We start from the raw sequence: 26,945 nt of genomic DNA, 5'->3' as shown, positions 1-26,945 counted from the left end.
GTCTGTCCATTCAGCTTATATATACATATATATAGAACCTGAAACCTATGCGTATCTATATGCAATTGTATTTGTGTGTGTATATCTAAACGTTATTGTGTTAATATCTCCGCTTGTTGGCCGAATGTATTTAGTAATATAGCTGCTGGTTGATATTCTTGTTATCGGTTTGCATGAGTGTGCGGTTTGTTAGGTAAGCCGGCCCGTTTGAGGCCTTTAACAGCATTTGCTCTATGTACGCGCGGGTTAAGTATCTTCAGTCTCAGTCAGTTAACGACTACCATGCTGACGGGTGTGTATAGCGCGTATATAAATGTTTATTAAAAATACCATTCACTGAAAGCACACATGTTTTCTCTCACCCAATTATTGTTGAGGAATACCAAACAATTAAATAAAAAAATAAACAATAATAAGAAAATATTTCGGATATGTTAAAACGGGTGTGATCAATCAATTAAATTAATGCAAAAAAAAATATATATATATATATATATATATTCAAAAGAAATTATATCATATAAATACAATATACAAATAGAATTAAAAAAGGAAAAGGAAAAGAAAAATAAAAAAAAATAAATAAATAAATAAATAAAAATAAACTAAGCAAAAGTGTATGATTACAAATTATTAAAAATATTACATTGAAAAGGAATATTAAAAATTTATAATAATATTTTTACTTTAAATAAATAGTAAATAAAGATTTTATATTAAATAAAATAAAAAAAGGGAAACAAAAATTATTTTAAAAGTGAAAAGTGTACCCATTCATTACTTGGATTACTCGCTTATTTTACCGCCACTTGGATTACCTGTTGACCGAACGGTGCGCCATCAATCGCAATTTCCTTTTCGGATTATTATCATTTGCAATCTTTTGAAAATTGGAATTTGTTTTTTTTATCAATATATCAACCTCGCACATCATGGCAGATTTAAAAGCGACCAACGCTTCAACGGAAAATCTCTACATGCAATTAAACGCTTCCGAATTATCAGCAATTATTATGAAAGGTGAGTAAGTTTAATTATTTTCTTCTTCGCTTTTTTTTTTTTTTTTTTTACTTTATATACGCACTACTTGTGTAGAATTTTTCAATGATTTCGAATTAATTTTAAATACTTTGCTGAAAAGGTCATACTTCAATTAAATCGAATTAAAATGCTTCACTATTATAAGATTATAAATATTTCCGGTTATTAAGACAAATTTCCGTTAAAGCGAGAAAGAGAGAGAGAGTGAGAGAGAGAGAGAGAGAGGGAAAGGTTTAATTACCGTCGGTAAATTGACAACTTAGACTTTGCAATAAGCTTTTTTTCTATTCTTTCGTTTAGTTAAGAAGCGTCAAGCATTTTTAAGTGCATTCTATTCACCTTAGGTTAATATAAATTGTACTATATATGACGTCAAGAGTAGAACAATGCGCTTTTTGAAAAGGATCCATAAATTTATCCTTACTTTTTGGATGGAATGAATTACTTTCATATCAAATATATTATGATAAACCAGGAAAATGTTTTTTACTCTTGTCCTTGAACTATTATGAGGGTTAACACAATCATCAGACTGCTTACATTTCATAGTTTGATCTGTGCACTCCCAGTACGCATAAAAATGCCAAGTTTAGGTGACCAGAAACCCTTCACCAGATGGACATCCGCGTGGGTGCATTAAAAAGGAGACCCATGGTGTAAGGCATTGCAATTCACTACACTGTGCTTACGACAATTGTATCGCATGCATGTAATGATTGCTTTATGAGATTGTTTTCATGATCCACGTGAAGACATTATAAAGGTCACTATTAAATACCCTGCGTTGCTTCGTTTAACATCTTTACTTATATAACGGCTTTTCAAATTAAGGCTTTTATAAAAGTGATCTTAACCGTTTGTCACTAGCGTTCGTCCTTAGGCCAAAAGAGGTCGATGAAGCAATTTCATCAAAAGATCTCAAAAATTGCGAAATTTAGGTTGAATGGAATGAAACATCAGGGGGACAGATGGACAGACGAACTGACGAATATAATTATTTTCAGAAATTAATGCTGAATCAATGGCCGTAATAAAATTGAACAAGTTCGTCTGCGTGTCGTAGAGTTACTCACAAGCTTAATATAGCCTTTAAAATGCACCTTAAACGTAGTGTATACTTACTATAGCTAAATGTTTGACTGAGATTCGAAATTTCATGCTGCAAAACAACCACTCGGACATATACGTGCACATTACTAATTTGATACGCATTGATTTAGCAAAAAAGAAATTTCTGTACTCTAACTGCCTGCGAACTATATTCAAATGTTCACTTATATGCTGAAGAATACACCTCGCCTGGAATTCTCCCACCTCTCGATCAGTCAAGAAAGTCAGGTCTTTAGTAACAAATAGAATATGAAATAAATTAAGATATCCTTCATTGATAAATTTCTCATAGATATTTTACCATATTTCGTTACGACTTGCTACATACTTTGTTAGCTACATACTTGCATCTTGTTATTTAAAGAGAAACATGAAATAAATTTAGCTTAGCCAACAAGTGATTTAAACCTCTATAATATGTATGTTATTGGCATATATTTCCTTTCGTATCTTTAGAGGGGAAAAAAATGTACAAAAATTATTTGTCTATTTATTTAAATGCACGCATATTTACGAATGCGATATATACAAAGTATACAAAAAACATACATTTATGTCTATTAAGAAGAATTAAAACATCTGTCGTTAGCTAAGAAAACAGAAAAAAAAAGCCCATACGAGTGATCGCGCATTTTTAAAACAGCAAAACAGAAAAAAAAACCCCGAACACTAATTGGAAATAAAATTATTTGTTTTTTTAAAAAACAAAAGCAAAAAAAAAATCGATAATAAAAATATGCAATACATATATATATATATATGTATATATATATATATATAAACGAAAAACAACTAGACTTGGAAATTCAAATGTTTTTTTTTTTCTTGTTTGATAATAACAATATATTTGAAAGAGACTACTTCACTTTGAATTTAGGTGAAAAAAAAAAAAAAAAAATAAAATCTTGGACATCTGTTTGCTGTTTGTTAATCGAGAAAATATATTTAACTTTATTTGTATTTCAATATGTTACATTGAAAAAGAAAACAGCTGTATTTTCAAGTGAAATCTATTATTAATATAATATTTGACATGTTAGTTTTGTACCCACCACACACTGTACGGGAGGTGCATTAATATTGTCATTACGTTAGCAATTGTTCGCAATTTAAAAGCAAAAAATCGCGCAAAGTTTTCTTCTGCGAGGCAAAAGAGACTCCAGCCCAAGTTAGTAGAAGTCCTTCGAAAGGCAAAATAAGAAAAATTGCAACCCAACATGTACGTTAAAATGCATGGGTAAAAATGTATAGCTACACATTCGAGATAAAATGCAGGAAACACGCTGGAAAGTGTCGCCACAGCTCTGTCATATCCCACGGCCTCTGTGTTGCTTTCTTCATTCCTTTCACTTTTGCATCTTATAGGCGCGAGGAGACTATGAAGTTTGCTTGCTAATTACGCTGACAATAAATTAGATCTAATCGTTGGTGATTTGCAAATGTGCACATATACACATATAACATATGTAACAGCTAAAGTTTTCTGCTCGACTTAGGTATGACGGTAATCGTTTATTCTTCATACCGTCAAACCCTTTCAACTTGAGATAAAGGAATGAAATTTAACTCAAGCGCTTTTAGCTTAACTTAAAGTATCAAACATAAAAGGGGAATAAGTTGTCCACATAAAAGTCCGTTGACTGAGAAATAACCATTTTAATATATGTTTTTATTGCTAACTTACTGTGTTCAGGTCTCTAAAATGTTGATTCTTGTTCGGAAGAATGATTTCAACTAGGCTTTCCAGTTAAGGCAAAAGTCATTAAGGTTGCGCCTTCTTCCTATCTCTTTCTCGGCCCACAATCTTTTCTGGCCGCCTAAACGAGTATAAAAAAGACATAGTGAATTAGCACCATTGGAATGAAGTGCGCCCCCCCCCCTCCCCCTCCACTCCCACCCTCCTTCAACAAACTCTTTTACTCTAAACGAAAAAAAAGCAAAAAAAACTTTTTCTTAAACGGAGGGTACCCAAGATTCGATTTACAGTGAAGGCGAGTTTTCTTTGTTTTTTTTTGTTTCGAAATTTTTCAACAAATTGTAATCAAATGAATGAACTTATTTTTAAACAAATTTGACTTAAATTTAAATTGACACAAATATTAAGGTATTTTCAGATCGGTCAAAAGAAAAAAAACCTGACCTTTAAAAGTTTAAATGCCTTAACACAATTTCAAAACCAAAATTAAAATATTGTAAAACAACAACTTTAGTTTAGCAAAAAATTGCATTAAAAAAAAAACAAAAAAAAGCAAAAAATTCCATTATTTGTATAAATCATTATAAATAAATCTTTATTCAAACCGAGTTTTTTTTTCCCTTTATATTTTGCACAATTTTGCATTGCTTTTGTAATTGGAGAACGAGCACAGAATACACATCAATATTGTGATTATATGAAATATTGTGTGTCGTTCACTATGTATCCCGAAAATAAAGTCAAGTGTTAAAATACTTATTCAGCGTCTCTCTGACCATCGAAAAAAGAAATAAAAAATAAAATAAAAAAAACAGGCTGTGTCGAAAAACTGTCAACAGGTGCCAATATTAAATATAAAGCAAGACAAAAAGTGCAAAAGTAAAAAAAGAAGAAGGCAAAAAAAAAACACATTCAGCTAATAAAGAGAAATTGAAAACCAAAACTAGAAAGAAAGGTTTCTTGATATAATTAATATGAACACATACAAACTTCCATATATATATATATATATATATATATATATATATATATTTATATGTACACGTACATAATTTGGGGTTTTTGAGCTTCAAGAAATTCGATATTTTTTTATGCGGATTTTTTTAATGCATTTTTAATATTCATACATACATAAATACCCCTGCATAAACGTACATACGTATATAGATATACGTTATATAGATACTTTTTATGGTTAGTAATTAAAAAATGAAAACAAGTTTTCGATTAAAAAGATATAAAAAAAAAATAATAATAATAATAATAATAAATGAATTAATAGCGTTCTGTATATGAAAGCAAAAACTGAAATACAAAAATGCCAAATTTTATTAAAATAATATATTTATTATGACTTATCAAGAAATTGAAGAACGAAGAATAAAATAACAAAAACAGTAATGGATGACTTTTTTCTTTCTATAAAGTAGACTCGTGCAAGTTTTGCAAGTCGAAGATAATCATACCACTTGTGTACGATGTACTCCTAATTGTTAAATAAGAAGACTTAGTCACCAAAAATATATTCAGCCATATATACACAAGATTTAATCGCTTACAATGTAATACTTTTATGTGTTTACGCACTGGTCCGGTTGGAAAGTGAACTGAATATTTTATTGTTCTTATGATTTAGTGGAATAAAGTTTTGAATATGGAGAATTTCTTTAATACTTCAGATATCCGAAATATATCTATCGGTATTTTTGGATTTTAATATTCTTTATGCTTATGCTTAGAGAGCGAGATCGAGACTGAACCTAATAAACACCTTTCCCCACTTCTAAGCCGAAGATGTAGAGACAAATCTCGCTCGATCCAATAAGAATGTTAAGTCCACCCTTTTAAAGTAGATTGGCTCCATCTATCTCAGCACTGTGTGCAAATTATGTATCGCAGTCTTTTGTTTTACGTCGTACGTGGTCTAAAAATTTTCTTTTCGGTACTAGGAGTGCTACCGTTGCAGTCGTTTGCGTCCACCTGACGGCGAAAACGCCCCTTACCAGAGTTTTGCGATGACAATTTGCTGAAAAAGCGCTTGCTCGGCATGGAGCAAGCGCTTTGCTGCATTTGGCAGTCGGTCACTTTAAATACTCTCGGGCTTACGAAAGGGGTTTAGGCACACCGCTTTGTAGAGTTAAGTGGAATTAATCCATCACGGCATTAACCCACGTTTAATATCTAGAGGTTTATCTATATGTTGATATACTTAAATGGATTCGACTTCTCAGGTTAACAAAGTTTTGTGCGTTTAAAAAATTAATTCAAGAAATGTGCACTTAATCTTGATCTTTCCTTTGTCCGAAAATACGGTTTACCTTTTATAAAAAAAATCTACTATGATTGAGCGGCAAAACTGTTTTGCCGCTATTTTGCCTTGGCTTTGGATTTTCATTTCCAATAATAGAGATAACTGATATATACATCGAACGACAATAGTCGACAGTAGTTTTGCATGCGCCAGATATAGTTGAATGGAAAATATGCGTATGATGTATACATATGATAAATAGATGATAAAGAGTAATTAAACGGTTATATCGTTGATTTTTTATCTAAATTGTTTGGAACTTTAAGGAAAACCTTCAAAAAAGTATAAAAAAGCTCAAAAATAATCAAAATTACTATTAAAACATGATTTTTTATTTTTTTATACATTCCAATATGCACTTAGTTGAATTAAGCAAAACTATTAAGATTTAAGGCCTAAATTACGAAATTACAGAGAAGATCATCGATGAAAAGCTCAGCAAAATGCAAAGTAAACAGATTTTATATGGGACAACACCTGTGGCACAAGGGTATATATTTTAAGCTTGCGGGGATGGATGCAACACCTAGGAGAACTTGAGTTGGACTCAACTAATATTACACCGATCGATTCAGAATCACTTCGGCATTGATCTAAGCCTGTTTGTCCGTCTGGCTGTCTCGTTTTCTTCTATTCAGCCTACAAGTCACAATTTTTGAAAATATCGGAATGAAATTTGTTACACTGACGTATTTTGGGGCAAGAAACAACGCTATTGAAAATGGTTCGAAACAGAGCACTTTTTTGATCAATAATAACTGACGGGTGATGTAGGGCATATAATAGTGGACCTAGGCGCATTATAGGTCTTTTAATAGTTTAAAATATATGTAGGCTTAAGGCACTAACAAGCGAACTTAAGTCTGACATTTAAATTGTGGTATCAGCGCATAGAGTATCAATCAGAAGCAAGCAGCAAAAGTGAATTAAAAACTGTACAATATTTTTAGGTTTAAAGTATTAATGAACGTAAGTCTAAGTAATTATATATATATATATGTGTAAATACAGCCCCTTGTTGGTTTTAGATTTAATTGCTAATAATAAACATATTATTTCTGTTCGAGCTCTTTATTCTTTCATTACATAAAAACCAGGACCTGTCGACAAGATATAACTTGCACTATATTGTATTATTAGCTGATCATTTAGTAAACTTTATTGTTCCCTATTTATTTTTACGAGATGCTAAATAAAGGAATTGTTGGAATGAAGAAAAGATTTAAAGAATTACGAAATAGTTTAAGTGCAAAAGTTAGCTGTCTTGCACTCCATTCCCGTCAAGTCAAAACATGCCTTGCTGACTTCGCAGATCCGTTTTAGGGCGCTGGAATAGCATTCTTCTGCAATTCAATAATTTTTTTTCTTGCACAAGTAATAAATAATGAGGTCTTTCAAACTCTCTTCCATGCTGAAGTACTGTGTTTTTAAAATCGCATTGTATCTGCAGTGAATATTTGTGCTGTTATTAGATATTATGAGTTAATTAGATCATCGATTAGACAACGACACGCTGTGTAAAACGTAGCAAATCTTCATTAATCGAGCATGACATCAGTTTTAATGGCAAATGAAGTCACTTAAGCTCACATAATCAATTTTGAACAGGCTAAAGTACACGTAAGGGGTAGATAGGTGAGAGTTATTGTAGAACAAGTAAATCAATTAAACCTTTTACTAAATACCCTGATTGCCATTTATCTCTATTATCACTTTACATTGAATCGTTATCTAAGGGATGTTCAATGCTTCAAACAATAATTTGCTTTATTGTCGCGACTGTTCTCGACAACCGTTAATGTGTGCTTAATATATTGGTTTGGAAATTTTTCGATTTGAAATAGTTCAAAATTGTTTTGAAAATATTTTTAGAAAATTTGGAAAAAAAAAAAAATTAATAGCTGAACATAAGGTATAAAAAATGTTCCATAAAAGGTTCCATAAAATTTCTTGCATAAATAAGCCTATCTCAGCAAAATTTTTATGCTATAAAATCAAGTCTTTAACTGAGCGCAAAAATTAATTTTACCAACAATTGAGATCGAGTAAAAAGCAAGCAAACAGGCAAGCAAGCAAGCAAGCAAAACCATTCATGTTTTATACCATTTGGTATGATTTAGATATTGTGGGTGTTTTTTGTTTGGAAAAATTTTGTAAACGTACACGATACCCACACAAAACATATGGCGCCCAAAAATTCACAGAAAACTTCCAACCAATACTAAAAATATTTATGCACAGGCACACACGCACAGCACTTATATAAGTAAAAGCAAATATTGAAAAACTCGTAACAGTTGAAAATAGAATAGAAACACTAAAGTATTCTCTGTTTGGAATACTGTATGTACTTAAATACATATAAAGATGAAAGCTTACAAGGCGACAATAAATACAAATGAAATAAAAAAAAAATAAAAAAAAATCCAAAGTAGGAAACGTAAAATTTGTTCAATCTCTCTCTGTGTGTGTGTGTGTATGTGTGTGTGTGTGTGTGTGTGAGCGGCAGTAAAAAGAAAAGGAAGTTTACTCTGCGTGCGAACAACTGTGTCAGTTTTCGTTCTGTCTGCCTGCCTCATGCTTGCTTGCTTGCTTGCTTGCTTGCTTGCTTATTTGCTGCTTGGCTGCAGCGCATACACGTAATACAAATAAAAACCGAGATGACACAGCTGTGTGTGTCATAAATGTGGGTTTTAGTGCAAGCGCAAACAAATAAACCAACAAATAAGAAGAGTAAGATGGGTGGTTGGGTCGTATAAGTAAACGCACACTTATTGCTAGATCTACCCAATATATCCTTTACCCTTAAAGGCCATGTGGCGCCGTTAATATAAAATTTCTTTTTTTTTCCCATTTTAAATGTTGTGTCGTGTTTTCTTTTGTTTTTTCTATTTTTCTTCTTTTTTGTTTTTTTTTTGCCTTATGTAGAAAACTGTGCAAGTTGTTAAACAAATGAAATGGAAATGTTACACACAAGTTTCGTGCTTATCCCCGTACAAACAATAGAAATCATGATACATTTTGTACAATTTGTAATGGAACTGTAACTCTAGTAACAGCAACGACAACACATATATATACACAATGGCCACAAATTCAAAAAATCTTATGATCGTTATCATGTTCATGTTTATCATGATTACCGTTACTATTGAATGGTTTGAATGGTAAACGCATGTTTAGAGTAGAGAATAAACAAAAATGAATATTTTAAGTGTGTTCGAGGAGAGTGTAAACGCAGTAAAAACATTCACTAATACAACAATATTTCATGCATTTGTCGCCCAAAACTTATATGCATATATAAATTTAACTTTTGTATGGCTGTATAGAGTACAATATTTATGTATGTATGTATGTATGTATGTATGTATGTTATATGTCCGTATGGATGGGAAAGACAATGTAGAGTTACTTTTTCATTTTTATGACAAGTGTTTTTATACTTCAATGTTAAGCATGAATAATATCAATAAAGAAGGGGTCCGTGCTCGCACAGCACAGAGAGGGTGCATGAATTTCGTAATGCCCAGCATCTGTGTAAATAAGTTCTTATTCAGCATTCAGAACAAAATATATTGTTTGCGGTATAAAATACAAATCGTTAGGGAAATACAGTTTAAGTGGCGTACATGCATTACGTCTACGTATACGAGGCAAACAAACATTACATTATAAATAACAAATGATTAATATTGAAAATTATAATTCTTTAAATATAACAACCTAATAAACATCTGAGCTTTCTATTCAAGCAAAATTGTATCGAGATAATGAACCAGAAATCTTCGCATCTTTGTTTGCTTTCTACAAATTTCTCTTTAATAAATCAAAAACTCTAGAACGAATTACGATTGCCTACCGATGTCGATGATTTAATTCATTTCGCATTTAGTTATTGTGTATATTATATTTGAAATGTAAGGGCGACCACCTTCTTCTAAGGACTGCAAAGTTATTGTTAAACTTTTCGATTTTCTTCTTTTCAATTTCAAAATCGACTAAACATTTTCAGGAAACGACAACGATCTAGCAAAATGTTCAGTAAACATACGAGAAATTGATACTATTGTTGTGTTTCCATAACTTGGGATGGGTGCAAAGAAGGAAAGAATTTCGTTGATATCGTTAGATTTGAATAAGCTAACAAAGGTTTTGTGAGGGATTTTTAAAATCACTTTTCCCTTAATGCGGTTGATTATCTATTATTGTTCCTTAGAGTTTGGTGAAATCGTATAAGGCATTATTGTGCTCTTTAACTTATACCATTTTTCATTTTTCCATTTTCCAGTTTTGCCATTTGAAAGATTCGCACAATGGATAGGCGGAAGAAGCAAACGATGGACTTTGGATTGAATCGAATGAATATCAGGAGGATTAGAGAATCAGAAAGTTTCCTTTTTATAGCTTAAAATTCATAAATATTCTCCTTCATAGAGCATAACAGTGCATATGTGAACAGGGAACTTGTATTCCGATCTTGGGCTGTATTCTGTTTATTGTGTTCTAATATTAAGAGAAAATTCTTGCAGCCGATCTATGCTATAGGCGTCTGGACTTTAATTACGATTTCTATTACGAGGATACAAATGAAGCTAACGGGAAAGATAACATTTAACATTTATATAGATTTCATAGGTACCTTATTTACCGTCCCAGGCCTACATTACGGCATAGAAAAAGATCACGTTGTTGATGATGAATGAAATACACCGAAGGACTTAAGATAGACATGGCTTTTACTCATCAATTCAAGCTTGTCAAGTCAGGTCCGTCTGTCCGTCTTCTTTTGATCGACCTGCAGATTGATCAAGTTTGGTACACATACTTGTGTTGGCCCAGAAATAAATTATAATTATTGAAAATGATTCCCATCGGACCGCTTTTTCGACGACTTTCCATATAACAGTTCATTTCGAAAAGTCGTTATATAAATAACTAGGGTGATGTTGGGCATTTACTGTTGCGCCCTTACTTACTACATATAGTGTTTGTTACTTGTTTTTAAATAACATTCTTTGCGCCACTAATGCATACGAAAGTTCTTCGTAAGGGAACCCGGTCAGTTTAAGTTACATTAACCCTGCGTAATAGAATTTATTCTATTAAAGCTCTTAATAAATGAGAACAATCGAATTAAAATGAATGAAAATGTTGTGTTATAACTAGCAAAGATTATTGCTTTATGGTTCGAAAGGTTTATATTAATTACTAATAAAAACTTATATGAATATGTAACCCGTGAATAATGAATGTGGGAATATAATACGTTAATATTCATGGCATTATTAGTAACAGAATTGAATGTTTTAAGTCGACATCGAAATTTGTTTCGTAAATTTTCAACTGAAATCGTTCTTATTAAAAATAATAATCAATGCGTAATACAATATTTTCTGTGATTTCAAAATTTCATTCACAAATTCTCAGTTGATAATGCGGCAGCTGTCTTTCGTAATAAACAAAATTTTTGTGTTTAGTTTCTTATAATCAACGAGTTATGTGGTTTTCTATTTTTAAAAGTAATGTCTTTTACAAATATTTCACAATATAATGTATTCAAGTAATTGCTTTACATATATCAACGCGTATTAAACATAATACAACACGCATCGACTGATACCCTTTAACCCTGCAAGCAAAGGCGTAGTGAAAACATAAAAACTTGATGTAAAAAACGAAGAAATAAAATGATAAGAACAAAAAAAAAAAAAAAAAAAAGAGAAGACGAAGACGAAGACGAAGAAGGAAAGACAAATATTTAATTGCTTTATTTTCTTTCTCACATTGTATTCAGGTAGTTATTAGAAAAGTTGTGTTTTGTAAAATGTTACAGAATGTTCATCGTTTGCCATCGTTTGGTTAGTGAAAATACATATATGTATATGTGAAGAAATCTTTTCACCCAAAAGTAATCAAAAAAAAAAAAAAAAGAAAAGAAAACCATCTGTTGTTCACACTCTTTCTCTAAATTTTCCCCCAAAAACATCAATTTTTGTTATTAAAGAGAAGACGAAAAAAAGAAGAAAAAAAACTAAAAAGGCTTTTTTTTTTAAAGATTTTTTCTTTCCCCTAATCAGAGGATTGCTGTTCTATTGTGTTTACATAATCCTGCGTGCCTAAGCAATGGTCCAAGATTGTTATCAACCATCGCAAGTAACGTTTAGATTTTCACATAAAAATTTTATTGAGATAAAAGGGAAGGGAGAAAAAATTTGATTCCTTAAGACGTGACTTGATCCCTTACAGGTGTTAGGTACCAAATTATGATTAAATATTATAAATGTTTTGTTTTCTTTTACATCACACAAGCGCAACAATAGCATCAATTGAACAAGTGTTTGCTATGGGAAAAAATATATGATGAAAATATAAAATTAATCTTCTTCGCACCAAAGGCAAAAAAAAAAAAATTTATAAAAAAAATAAAAAACATCCTCTTTATTTAATATAATATTATCATAAGAAATAATTTTTTGTTCTTTTTTTGATAATTGCATTCTGTCAAGGCTTTTAAAATCTTATCTTAAAACCATCCTTATTACGTGAATTTATTAATGCCATCCTCAGCGATCTTTCAAATACAGTAAGCGACTACAACAGCAGTTTTCAAATTGGTGATCTATTTCGTAAGCACTGTGATAGAGTAAAGAAAATGGACTTCGGGCACGAAAAAGGGGTGAAAGGGAATTAGGGTGAATCCTTACTTAAGAGTGAGATTATTGGACTCAGCTTAAGGTTAGAAAAACCTAAGTTAACGCATTCTATGATTTCACTAACACATTGCAGTTTCCGCCTTTCTTCTCGAAATACGCTTTAGAGACCGCACATGTAGTGAATAAATATATGCTCAGTGCCGCTGAATTTCGCATTTGATGACCTTTGTAGGCGTTAATAGCTTAGTCGGCAAGTTGTAAATGTGATATTGAGCGAGTTCAGGAAGTAAAGGCTAGAATGAAATTCTCGTTCTTTCTTTCCTCCTTATGTCAATTAACTGAAACTTCCAAATCGTCTGACTGCTATTAAAAGAAGAATGCGTGTGTGTAGCTCTTGGCTTTGACTTTTTCGTTAAACTGTGAAACCTCCTCAGTGCTATTATTTCGTGCAATTAATTAACTTCAAGAGCCCACAGCATGTGACGCTATATACGAACGGTAAGTTAACAGTGTATGATGAATAGCAATAATAGTAACGATTATTATCTTTTGAATTAGCTAAGGATTAAAGTCTTTGCCTCCTTAATGAACATCGATTGTGCTTGTTAGAGTCAACTTCATTAGAGAAAGATACTTAAAGATTTAACCTTGGTATTTCATGCCTATTTAAGTAACTAAATGTTACGATTGGCTCGCCGGCATTACTAGATGGAATAAGGTTTGATGTTCTAAACTATTCTTCTAGGGCCTTTATTTTCTTGAAAAACTCAGCCAATGTAAATATAGCTACGACCTTTTTAAGCCGTTTAGGATCCTTTGCAAAAATGTAAATCATCTCAATATCGGCTTTTTTCAATCCTATCAAATGAACTCTGTTTAGTAGGCGTGCCAAGCTTAAGTCGCATCAAAATTTTTAATCTTAAAATATTCGGTCGATTGGTGGATCGAACTGCATGTATTCACAACCATCGCATTTTTCGCATTTCGCATTTCGTATTTTTGCAATGGCTTAGGTGTTCGCTCCCATCTACGATCTATGCCGGTTGTGGGTGTGCCTCTATAGTGCTGGATGTGCATATGCTTCTTTTCCCCTTTCTTTTCTTCTCTTATTTATTTAAAGACCAATATATGATTTCGTTCGTTATTTTTCTTCATATATTTCGTACTCGTAATACTTAGCGAAAGATTTGTTTCTAAGGGTCCAACGATTTCGACTGCTAATTTATTTTGGCTGAATATCATGCGTAAATAAATAAATAAATAAAGTAAATAGATAGGTTTTTGCTAAGCAAAGCGAAAATTACAATAATTTATTGAAGTGAATGGAATAGTACGTGCTTTTATGCTCACTGTAATCATTTTTCAATTTTATGTCTAATTTATGCTCACTATAAAAGCTCATCTCTTTTACTCAATTAGTTGATTTCTCCTGAATGCAAATGTCAGCCATAACCTCAACATTGATTAGTCAAGTATTTCAAAACTTTCGAGGAAGCTTACTAAATACTTTACGTTTGATATGACCGCCTTAGAAGTTCCAACACTACTGAACATAATTGGTACAATATCGGCAAAAAAAAAGAAGAAAAAAACGAAGAGATTTTCTCATTCTATTTGATACTCTCTCTCTCTATCTTAAGTTAATAAAACCATCAGTCATGCATAATCAAAGTAAAACATTATTAAAAAAATGTCTTTATAATAGAGCATCATTTACATGATGCTTAGCATCGGTTTGTTATAAAACGCATCATTACGATTTGTATGTGTTATCGTAATTTTCTTGATATGCATTTTGAAATAAATTGCACTTGGCGCCGTACTCTATTGACAGACTTTAATTGATTTGAAGCAAATCAGTAAAGAACGCCAATAAAATGCTTGAATGCATGCCCTACGTATAAACATGTGTTAACATGTAGATGACAATGCCGCAAAATACGAAAAAGGTAATTGAACAATTGTTTAAACACAAAACTATAAAAGAGTTTAAGTAATTTATTCAGAGTCAAACAAAAAAAAAGCAACAGACGACAAATTAATAAAGAAAAAAATATATAAAAAAAAAATTAAAAAAACCAAACAAAAAACGAACCGGAAAGAAGAGACAGTAAAAAATTCTTGAATTTTAAAAACATCTGTTGGAAAAAGTTCAGACATATTATAAGTAAGCAACAACAAAAATGAACAACATTTTTACCATTGACATCATAATCAAAAAATTGACACACAACCATAACAAGCGATCTCAAAAAAAAAAAAAAAACAAAAAATTATTAATAATCGCTGTGATTGGCAACAACATGATCATATTCTCCTTCTTTTTGTTTGGTTTGTCGTTTGTCTTTTCATTTTTATTTAATATTATGCCTTAAAGAAAAAACTGAAAGAGAAAAAATCAAAACTTAATGTGCGTCATTATAATTGTACTTATATGTGAACGCTTTAAGATTCATACACAAAATCATTTGGCTCCGTTTATGCCTTCATGGCGAAGACGACAGAGCAAACCAATTTCGTGAATCGATTTGTGACAAGAAGGAACAACGATGCAGGAACCTTATAAAGTATGACAATTCTTGCTACATCTGAGTTTCGGTGGACTAATGTAAGCTTGTCACGTCAACAGGTGAAGCATAGCACACATACTTTTTTGTAAATTTTACAGAGCAGCGTTTCTTATTCTCGATATCGAGTGAACGCGATAGCTATGGATAAACTTCAATAAATTAACACATAACGCATTGTATAACTAAGGTTCAATTTTAACCTATATAAGGACTACCAAATTTAATCGAAATCTGATACTGGTCGCGCCTGAGGCCGATTTGTGTTTCCTTGTATTTCTTGTAATGCATTTTTTCTTAGCATTGGGCAAAACAATTTTCGATCGGAAAGTTTCTGTCGACTAAGATATTGAAATTACGATCAGATTTACTAGATATCGAGAAAATACACTTGATCGTAAATAATTTTGAACAAAATTTGGGAAAAGTAGTTAAAAAAAAAAGCGAAAGTTGATAACTCTGCCAATATTCCATAAATTTCAATATACTTTAGATCAATAAAGGAAAAAGTCCAGAAAACGGCAAATGGACCCAGCATCAATGTTAAAGAGTTCTTCACCTGTACGTTCAATTACTTACCCATTTGATACTTGGCTCAACGATTTACTAGAGGATCCTAAAAAATATGCGCATATCTGCAACTTTCTGAAAGACAACACGCAACTAAGAAAATTTTCGATATTTCTACAACTGCTTGAAGTAATGTATATGCAAGATTCGTTCTGCTTCTCCATAAAAATTTTATTCGTAATTATGTTATCAAACAGAAGATTTATTAATATGAAATGTTGGTCTTGTCGTTGCTTTTTCTATATGGATTTTTCTTAAAACATAACAAGCATAAGATAATAGCTACATGGGAACACTATAGTCAAGCAAGGTCGACCATGTATTTAATAGTAAAGAACAGAACTTGTAAAGTTGTGTTCGGAACTGCGTGTGACCGAATGATTAAAAATAAGCCAAGTTGATCGTTTCATAGATGCCTGGAAATCGAAAATAATTCTAAATATATAGTAATAAAAGCAGATATATCTTCTCATTCAACGATATTTCTAATCAATCAGTTCATGGCATGTTGTTGTATATAATTTTTTAAATTTGTCACCAAATCGATAAAGAAGTCTACCTGTTCCGAATGAAGAACGCACCGAGATGAATCTTTGATATAAACATTCGAAACAGATAATAAATTCATATTATCGTTAACACTGAATCTTGTAACATTTTTATGACCGAAGAGCGAGAGAGATGAAAAACTGAATCATTTTACATCTGCGCGGAAATTCAATAAAGGGATTTACAGTCAGTTACTTTCCTTTGTTAAAATTATCTATCGGAAATATATTTGCTACAAGTAAGCCAAAGAATTCCATATCTGCTGAAGAACCCAACACAAGATCAATTTCTATAAAGCGCGCAAAATTAACAAAATCGTATCATCATTGATACTCTCATGCACATCCCTAACATTGCTTTCAATATTGGCTATAAGACCAACCGCATAGCCGAGCAGATAAGAATTGCAGTGGTTCGCGGGTTCATGTCTCAATGCGATAGCTACGCATATATAGTTAGTTACATTCATATTCGCTTATTAGTATTTTAAGCTTAAAAACATTGTAAACCTTGTACTTTTAACTTTGTTGGTAATGTGATAGTTTCAGCTTTTTAACCTTAAAAGTTCCGCTTAACTTGGCTGAAAGAAAAAAATCGCTTTCATGAATCGTTTAATGAAATGCACAATAATTCGGATACTTGTGGGCAGGAGTCTGTATTCGCCAAGTTATGATTAGGAATGACATTTTTACATACTACGCCACTTGTTGTACAATGGCATGTTAAGTTTGTGCGGACATATGCAACACCCAAAAGGGCTTACTTATTATACCGATTCAGAATCAATTTCTGAATATAGGCTTGTCCGTCCGTACGTCCGTCTTGTTTTTTTGTATTCAATATACCTTACTTTTATGATATTTTGATGAAATTTTGTACACTGCCATGTATCGGCTCAAGGACGAACGCCATTCGCGAAATGGTTCAAATCGCACCACTTTTTTCACCACTTTTCCACATCAAGTCTTATAGAAGACCTTATATGGTACGAATATGAACAACTTTAGGTTGTCGTAGTGCATCTAATGGTACTCTATTTATATTGTTTATATGTACTCCTTTATGTTTACTCATATATTACTATTTTGTTTAGTTTATACGATGCTTCTTAAAAATTTGAGTAATATGTAAGAAATGCTGAAGCATATGAATACCTGTCGGGCTTCTTGATTACCTACCTTTTCTTTTAATTTATCTGCCATAGTGATGCCAACTGAAGGTGGATGTGTAGGCAACAAATTCAAATTTTAAAACACTTTATTATTATTATTAATTAGGCAGAGGTATAAATTCTAAGACTAAAATCGTAAAGCAAGTATAAAATATTTTAGATATTTTTATGAAATACCTTCCATTCCATATTATTCGAATAATTGCATAATAATATAGAAAAATTGTTCATTTTATTAACTTATTTGTATGTTAAAGTCGTTGCTTCTACTCCAAATCTGTAGGGATAACTTTTTTTTGTTTTCTTTTTCGATTTTTTTTTTTTTTTTTCTTTTTTTAGCATATCAAGCAATTATCTACAATTCAATACATTTCGATTTAAAGCTAATTGACATTATAACGTACATCCACATGAACTAAACCGACAATCTCTTCGAATCGGTATTCAATCTACTGTTCTCCAAATAAATTCTTGTGTACGGCAGTAATAGCATTCTTTAAAAGGTAACGTTCACTTAGATGACATCTGGAAAATTTCTAACAAAATATTACCATGAAAGGTTGCGATAGCAAATCTCTCTTAGTTACAAAGAATGCTTAACCATAAAAAGTCAGCATAAATTGACAGTGATGGGCAAACTGACTGAAATATATTGAATGGAAAAAATTGATGAAAATACCATAATTTGTTGTTGTTGTTGTTGTTGTTGTTGTTTTTTTTTTTTTGTTCACTTTTAGCGATAATCAACTACGCCAACATGAACAATTAAATGAAAGAAAATTATATAATACAGATATACTTAAAAGCCAAATATATATCGGCGGTTTGTTTGACATACTTGTTAAGACAGACAATCAACAAGTTAATGTACTACGTGCGAGTGGTTTATTGGCTTATGGACAAGACAGAGATAATAAAAAAAAAAAAAAGTTTGCATAGGCCAAAGATATCAATATGAGTTAATTAATTAAGCGCCACACATAATTAAAATGCACTTAATGTCTTTCCCACTAATACTGACGAGGTTGCAAAACTTGCAAAAAAAAGTATATTCAAATGTTATTTAATAGCCGCTGCTTGACATTCTCGAATGCATTTGACGCTTGTTCATTAAACGTAAATGTCCATTACATTAAGTTATCAACAAAGTTATTACAAAGTCTACCCGCCGCAAGCACAACAGTGGTATCTTTCATATTCCAACACGCCAATGTGGTGCATTAGACACAATAAGAAGGTGATAAGTGCAAAAAGTAGTAAGCTCTAGTAGTAGTAATGTCGGGTCGGTAAACGTGTAACACTTACCGATTGGGCAAACATCTACTAGATTGCACCCAACTCCTTATGTCGTCTTTTCCTTTTCTTTACCTTTTCACAGATAGGAGACATCCTTGGGCAATAGGTCATGTTAGAAAAAAAGTCTAGATTTGTGTATTCGCTATATTATAGAAGCTAAGGCGTCTATTATATTCAGTCAGTTTACACGTACATGAAAGTCATTAATTTTTGAGAACATTTGAGATTACCACGCCTGGAATATCTTGGATTATTATCGTCAGTGTGCCATGCTGAGATGTGACAAAAGTGTGGTTCAGTTCATCTGTTGCAGGAGTTTTCATAAGTGAAATGATAGAACAACTTGCATACGCTGGGTAAATTCGTAGGATGATTACTGATAAGTTGTTTTAATAGCGCTATATATTTGTTTTTGTAAAACAATGGGAAAAAACTGAATTTTGAGTATAGCGCTACTTAAACAACTGCAACTTGCAAGTTAGCGATCCGAATGCCATGAAATTGGCGCACACTTCTTTTCCTTCTGCGCTCTCTACCAGATAGTACTTAATAGGACGCAGCGTTCCAATTAATTTTAAGCGAACTTCATAGAAGCTACGTAATGTTATTGGGTTTCGATAGGTGACGCTGTAGGCTAATTGGACCGATACTGTAATCAAACTTACAATATTTATTTTAGCATTTCCATGACAATAACTGTATCGAGTAAGTCTCATAGTAATTTAGACGTGTTACTCGACAGCAGTTTCATCCTGAAAAAGTTATTTTATTGAAAGAAAAAACCAAGGTCTGGCTACATGGCTGTAGACTCACTAATCGTTACAGCTAGTCGATAATAGACGTTAACAATCGAACTTACTCAGTCGAGCTTACTCGATATTGACACCTATAAATCAGCCCCTCTTCACATGTTGAAAACAGAACAAAGCCTATGGGTTTTGAAGAAAAACAAAAAATATTGTTCGCTAGAATACTTTGGCTAATGGGTTTTCAATAAATAATATTAAGATCAGAAGATTAAAAAATTGTTTTATTCATTTCCTTCGCCTTTTTTTATATCCCACACCACTTGCGATACAGCGGTATATAAAGTTTGTGTGGATGTATGCAAAATGAGATAGACCGTTGTCTTGCTTTTCTCTTTGTCTATCTGTCTGTCGGTCTTGTTTTCGTTTATTGAATCTACAGGCAGCAGTTTTTGACGTATTTTGATGAAATTTTATACTCCGGCTCAAATACGAACGCTACTGAAAATACTTTGGATTGTGTCACTTTTTCGACATAAAGCCTTATATTAAGAATTGTAGGGTGGTGTAGGCATTTAATGGTGGCCCACGCTAGTGATTTTATTTGCTTGTATTTTTAAATCTGCCTGAAATCGAGTTCACCTCTTTTTCTAATATTTTCCCGCAATTTTCGCATTTTTGTTTCATATTCGTCTTAATTAATCGCTATTGATATATTTATTATTGCTAATTTTTCTCTTTCATGAAATCAATACTATCAACAAAAAAAAAGAAACAAAAGAAGGGAAACAAATAAAACGAAATTTATACATTTTAACAGCAATTTGCCAACGATAACAATTTACTGTAAAACAGAAGGAGTACAATAAACAACAACTGCAACCAGCTGCAAACGACAATAGCCATTAATGCTATTTTTCTTCTTTTTTTTTTATGACAAAAAAAAGCAAAAAAAAACATATACTACATAAAAGGCAAAAAACAAAACAAGTTAGCAGCAGTTGTTGACAAGACATACTCACAGACTCAGTAACAGAAAAAATAATAAATAGCAACAATAAAAAAAAATAAAAAAAAAAAAATGACAAAAATGTTTAAACAATAACAAACCACTTTAGGTACAAACGTGTGTGAAACTTGTAACAAATGCCAAATATGCAAAAACAACATCAACACAATAAAAACAAAAAAACAAAAAAGATATAATAATATTTTATTGCTTAATTTACTTAAAGTTGAACAAGTGTTACGAGTCCCTCTTTGCTGTTTGCCTATGCACACATATACATCGATATACATCGAAATACGAATCCGATTTGTTTGCCGTGAGTCGGAACGAGATCGTTGTATGTATATACGCTATTGCTGTTGTTGTTTTGTAACGGCGATAGTGTATCTACTTCCTTCTCATATCTTCGTAACGACAGCAACAGCAACATTTGTTGAGTACAACTTTTATGAGTTTATTATAAAAGTTTTGCTCGAAAACTCACTTATGCTGCAAGGAATTTTTCTTTTTTTAACCAATAAATTAAACAATTTTACGCGGATTTATTTCACCCACTAATTTTTAATAGCTCTTTTATGCGCACGCTTTATATGCACGAATGGAACGTGCGCAGCAACGAAATGTCCTCACCTAGAAGTCGTAAGCACAAAAGAGATATGTCAAACTGACAATTACGCACTGAAAGCATAAGCTGCACTTAACTTACCACCTTTAGTTAATTAATAGTGTTTATGCCTGAATTTATTGACAAGTTAAGGATTTATATCCTACACCATTTTCGCTACAAGGGTATACTAAGCTTATGCGGATATATGAAACATGGAGGAGGCTTTGAGAGGCGTCTAACTTTTATTGTACCGATCGATTCAGAATCGGTTTCTGAACATACTTAAGTTTGTCTTCGGTCTTGTTTTCTTTGCGATCAACCTACAGACATTTAAAGGAAATTTGATAAGACAGGAGGGCTTTGCGGGCAGGACGAGGACTATTGAAAACGGTTCAGCTCGGCCGCTTTTTTCGTCCCTTCCCATAAAACGCCTCATTTTTTTTATATATAACGCTTAAATGCATATTGTTGCCAGTTGCTTTTGTATGCTTATTGCTTCAATAAGTTTTTAAAAAAATTAAAAAAAATAAATGAAACAGACATAATGCATTTGATGATTAAAAAAACATTATGCAAAGATTGCTACGAAAAGAAATATGAGGTTTTAAACACATGTTCGCTGTGCATTTAGGGGCTAAGTCTCTCTGAAAATTTAAATTATCTATTAGAAATAGAATAAGGTGAGGCAACAATCGGCCTAAATTTCCTTGAAGCATCTTTCACCTCGTGAACCTGTTTCATACATCAGGTCTATCATCCATGCATCTATTCTACGGGCCATTTATGTGTTACAAAAAATGGCACAATTTAATATATAACACATCACTCAATAAGTTCGTAATACGACGACTGTAATTGCAATGGTAAAGCAATGGTCGGAATGTTATGACACTTGCATGTATTTCGTTTGAAAGCTTGTACTGTCCAAATGGATTTAAAGTGGGTTGGTCAATAGCCATCTTACATCCATACATCATACTACAAACTTATTGATCGAAGTTTTTATAAGACTAATAACACAGCACTGATCGTCGCAAATCGTTGCCAATTGTTAAACGCGTTTCCAGCGATATCGTATGAATCCTTGCGAGTTTATTTTCATCTTAGACTAAAATGTGATTTTTCTTTTCGCCCAAATATATGCTACGCTTACAGACTTAGATTATTGTAGCTAAAGTGATTTCACGTTGAAAAGGTTTCTCTATCTGACATATCAAAAGTGCTTTTTGGAAAACTGATTCCAAATTTTTTTGAATTACCTTTAATACAGTTTGCTTGGACCAAGTTGACTGTAGAATTGTAGATTGTGCACGATGATTTTTATCCGCCAAGTCACAAGCTGTTAACAAGGAATATTATTTAGTGTAAATCTGTTCGCCAGAAGCGATCTATGTTACTCAGCAGACAATTCTTGGTGTTTGCATCACCTCAATGCACACTTCCACAAGTGATTATTACATCGAGAATATTTCGCCTAAAATTCAAAGCATATTGTACCTCAACTGTGTGTATTCGCAATACACACAACTCACACATTGTGTGAGTGATCGCTCTGGTGATACTGTTTCGTCTCGATTGTGTGAAGCAAATGTTTAAGGCCTTTCCTGAAAACGACTCGCCTGACTGTTTCGAAGATCGTAAAAGCGATGACGAGATTGGACGAATAAATAAAGAATAATAAAAAGAGGAATAAATAAAGATTCGAAAAATTGAATAGAGCAAAATAAGACGAAGGATAAATAATGACTTTTCATTTTATGATTATAAATTCACCTTATTCTTTGGTCAAGGTAGCAATCAAGAGAACTAATCAAACAATTATTTAAAATGTTTTGCATTACAAATAGCTTTCGTTTATAACTTCATTTTTGATCATTTATTGGTCACCTGTTCAAAAACGAATATAATCTTTGCTATAAAATTCTAATAACTAGTAATTAAAATATCATGAATGTCATAAAAACGATCATAAAATCTTTAATTGATTTTATAATTATCGCGTTATAGACTAGTAAAGTGTTTATCTCAATATCATGTCGAGATAAGTTATATATATTATGACTTACATATACATAAAAGTCCATGTATACGCATACGCAAATCAATTCATAATGCTCTACACTAGACTATAAATGTTAATTGACATCAAAATATTTTCTAGACTTCCTCTCGTGAATTACCTTGATTTTAACACTTTGTTTACCCTTACATTTTTAAATTTATTGCACACATTATAAGTGAATTAATGATATGCGAAGAAAAAATAAATTCTATCTAATTATTTTATTGTATTAAATTAAATGCAAAGTTCGTTTACATTAAATTAAGATTAATGCTAGAATAGTTGAAACCGGGATTATTATAATCTCAGTTATTTTTGCAAAACATCATTTTTTTTTTTTTTTTCTTTAAAGAGCTGAAGCCTTAAATGTCTGAAAAGCTGTCGTTCTGCTTTTTTTTGAAGATTTAAATCTTATTAAAAAATTTAAATTTTATTTATTTTGTTAACATGTTTCTTCTCTTCTCCTCTTTTTGCAATTGTGCAGGTTCTCCGCACTCCAATGATCGGGATGCTGGTTTTTGTTCGGGTAGTTCAGAAGGTGGGGATGATTGCTCCATTGATCATTTACGAATGGATCCTAGTAGTCCAACTGATGCTTCCGAGGATTCGGTCGAAGTTAAAGTGATGCCAATTTCTTTAGTTCGAAATAAACGTAAAAGTTCCGAACCATCTAAAGTAGTGTGTGAGCGTAAACAATTGTCTACAGCTCAGTCACATGGTCCTTTAAAGAAACGCATTCGGTATACCTCGAATACAGATTCAGCTGTGGTATTAACTCCGCCTACAATGACTGTAACCTCACCATCACCCCACTTATGGGATCCTAGTCAAGTGCTACCTCATGAGTTTATGCCAAATCCGGCTCAGGTATTTGTGCGTCATCCCGGTGTTACTACGCTACATAGAGCGCCTGTAGATTTTGCTGAATCGCAAGAACAAGAGGAACCTTTAGCCTTGGTCTTAAGGAAACCTACAGTCAACTCACATACCGTAATTACTGCAGAAGAAGAATGTACAAAAACATTAAAATCTCCTAAATCTCTATCACCTAAGAAACGTTTGTCGGCTGCAGCAACCAGAGAAGACGAAATCTTGCAAACACCGGAAACGTTCACCGATTTAGCGGCTTTAAGCTCGAGCACTGCTTCGACTTCAAATTCGGTTTACAATGAAAGTGCTCTGGATCCGTCTGTTGGCAAAAATTCCTCTGCATCCACAACAAAACCTCAGCAACGTAATTATAAGAATATGACCCGCGAGCGACGTATTGAAGCCAATGCCCGAGAACGTTCACGTGTGCATACAATCTCAGCAGCCTATGAAACTTTAAGGCGATCAGTACCGTCTTATTCCAGCAATCAAAAATTATCCAAACTCTCTGTACTGAGAGTGGCCTGCTCATACATTTTGACCTTGTCGCGCATGGCCGGTTATGATTACAGTAAGGATCAATGCGAACCCTCAATAGCTTCCTGTTTCGATGCGGTTACCGCAACCATACAGACCGAAGGTAAAATTCGCAAAAAGAAAGATGAATAAATCCAATCTTCGCCTCAAAGTTCATAAATATGGCTTTGTTTGACGCTGTTCCAGACGACTGAACTGCTATTTTTTATAAACAAAAACAAAAATAAATAAATAAAAAAATAAATATAATAATAATAATAAAAAAATTTAAGCTTTAAGCTTTTTTCCTATTCACAAGGCTATTTTCTTTTAAAACTTTTTCATGGCTTTAAAGCGCTCAAAGCTTTATCGTCAAGCTAGATGCGGTTCGTTATTGATAAGCTCATAGTGTTAAAAGTTTCTTAATAACTAATAACAAATACAAACAAAATTGTGATGTTGCTTTACTTAAACACAAGGAAAAAGAAAGAAAACCCACTATCTTTAATAAAATAAAAAATAAAAAAAGAAAAATAAAAACTTCTAAAAAAACTACAATTTAAGAAAAAGACAATAATTACTTTGCATGAAAATATATTTTATGAAAATTGTAAAAAAGAAAAAAAAAACATAAAACTATAAAAATGACAATAATGTATTTAACAGCAACAAAAACACCAACAAATCACCCTTTCTCTCAATTTCTGTGTGTACAAATTTAATAAAAACAAACAAAAACAACAAATTCATTATCAAATTATAAACTTAACTAAACTTTATTTATAAAAATTCAAAAAAAGGAAAAAAAAAAAAAAACTCTAAATTTGATTTAATTGTAAACATTTTGTTTCTTAGTTATTAAGTTGAAGTGCCATAAAAATTTGCAGAAAAACAACAAATAAAGTAAGAAAAATCTGACACTTTTACATACAAAAGTATCATTACTGTCAGAAGTTATTTAAAAAAACAAACAAAAAAAAAAATACAACCAAACGCTTTTTATTTCTTCACTATTCCCATAGAAAACTCGTTTTTTTTTTTTCTTTAATTTTTTTTTTTTTTTTTGTTTTAATGACTGGTATTGCATTGTGATAACCATCTCCCTTCCGTATATAATTAAAAAAAAACTTTATTGGTAGTGGAAGAAGGAAGTATGTAGAAGTAATTTAAGTTTTGCATTGCGCTATTATCAATCACTTACCACAGCACGTGAATACTCTACACTTTCCTTACTTGGCGGAATATTTTAGCTTTTGCTGTGAACACTATAATCTTCAGTGCTTTTTCCTCCTTTAAATTCTTTGGGATGAATGGTCGGGTAAGTAAGTCGAAGTAGGAACTTCGACAATCAAGCCGGTAGTAGAGATTAATTAGATCGTAACTAGAGTGCATACTCGATCGATAAACGCATAACACTAGCTAGCGGTAACCCTGTCACCGTGTTATACGAATAACAAGCTCCCCCTGAGTGACTCGTTTGTAAAAAAAAAAGGCGTTCTTTACCTACGCTGTACTAAAACAGTGAAAAAATTAATAGCAGGCAATGAAAAATGGCTCATGTATGATAATAATGCTCAGAACAAGATCGTGATCGAAGATGGAAGAATTTGCACAAACAGTGGCAAGGTGTGACAACTACTTCAACTAATTTTTGTGTTTGACGCGATCAGAAAGAAATCGTGCACCATAATCTGCTCCAACCTGAACAGTCTATTCATTCTACTCTACACTGCTAGCAACTAATGCGAATATAATGCGCGAATGAGATAAAGCATCCAGAACTAATTAATAGAAAACGCGTCGCCAGGCATGTCTTTATGACTCGGCAAGAATGGAGAGATCTTGGCTGGGATGTAGAACCCAAAAAATGTTACCTCCGATACAGCTTATTTCACTTATTGCCGAACTCTTTTAGTGGTGCAAGATTAAGTTCACCAAAAGAGGTCTGTAAAATCGCTTCTTTGAGTTTTCGACCAGAAATCGAAATGCGGAAATATTAAGAATACACCGGCCACTGCACGAAATTAAAGCTTTTGGATCATCTAATATAATATATGGCTGGATTTTTTCACTTCGAAGGCTGCTGTAGCCGGCTCGTGTACGTTCATGTGTTCTTGCTCTTCGGTAAAATCTTTCCGGTGCCTTCGAGGCGAAAATATGAAAAAACT

At 32.3% G+C, this 26,945-nt stretch overlaps 1 protein-coding gene across 1 annotated transcript; it reads left to right on the top strand.

Moving 5' to 3' along the window:
• Nucleotides 1–696: 696 nt before the first annotated feature.
• Nucleotides 697–25,313, top strand: LOC119635502 (protein atonal homolog 8). Its single transcript, XM_038030327.1, has 2 exons — nucleotides 697–1,020; nucleotides 23,876–25,313. Exons 1-2 carry the CDS (start codon nucleotides 933–935, stop codon nucleotides 24,928–24,930), a joined length of 1,143 nt encoding a protein of 380 aa, XP_037886255.1. The 5' UTR covers nucleotides 697–932; the 3' UTR covers nucleotides 24,931–25,313.
• Nucleotides 25,314–26,945: the final 1,632 nt, after the last annotated feature.

The sequence above is a fragment of the Glossina fuscipes genome, unplaced genomic scaffold, assembly GCF_014805625.2.
Source record: "Glossina fuscipes isolate IAEA_lab_2018 unplaced genomic scaffold, Yale_Gfus_2 26, whole genome shotgun sequence".
NCBI classification, from domain to species: Eukaryota; Metazoa; Arthropoda; class Insecta; order Diptera; family Glossinidae; genus Glossina; species Glossina fuscipes.
Note: the sequence above shows the minus strand (reverse complement) of the source record. Positions and strands in the feature narration are given on the sequence as shown.

Coding starts and splice junctions, on each gene's coding strand:
- LOC119635502 (XM_038030327.1), top strand. CDS start 933: ATGGCAGATTTAAAAGCGACCAACGCTTCAACGGAAAATCTCTACATG. Junction 1,021..23,875: donor ATCAGCAATTATTATGAAAG/GTGAGTAAGTTT, acceptor GCAATTGTGCAG/GTTCTCCGCACTCCAATGAT.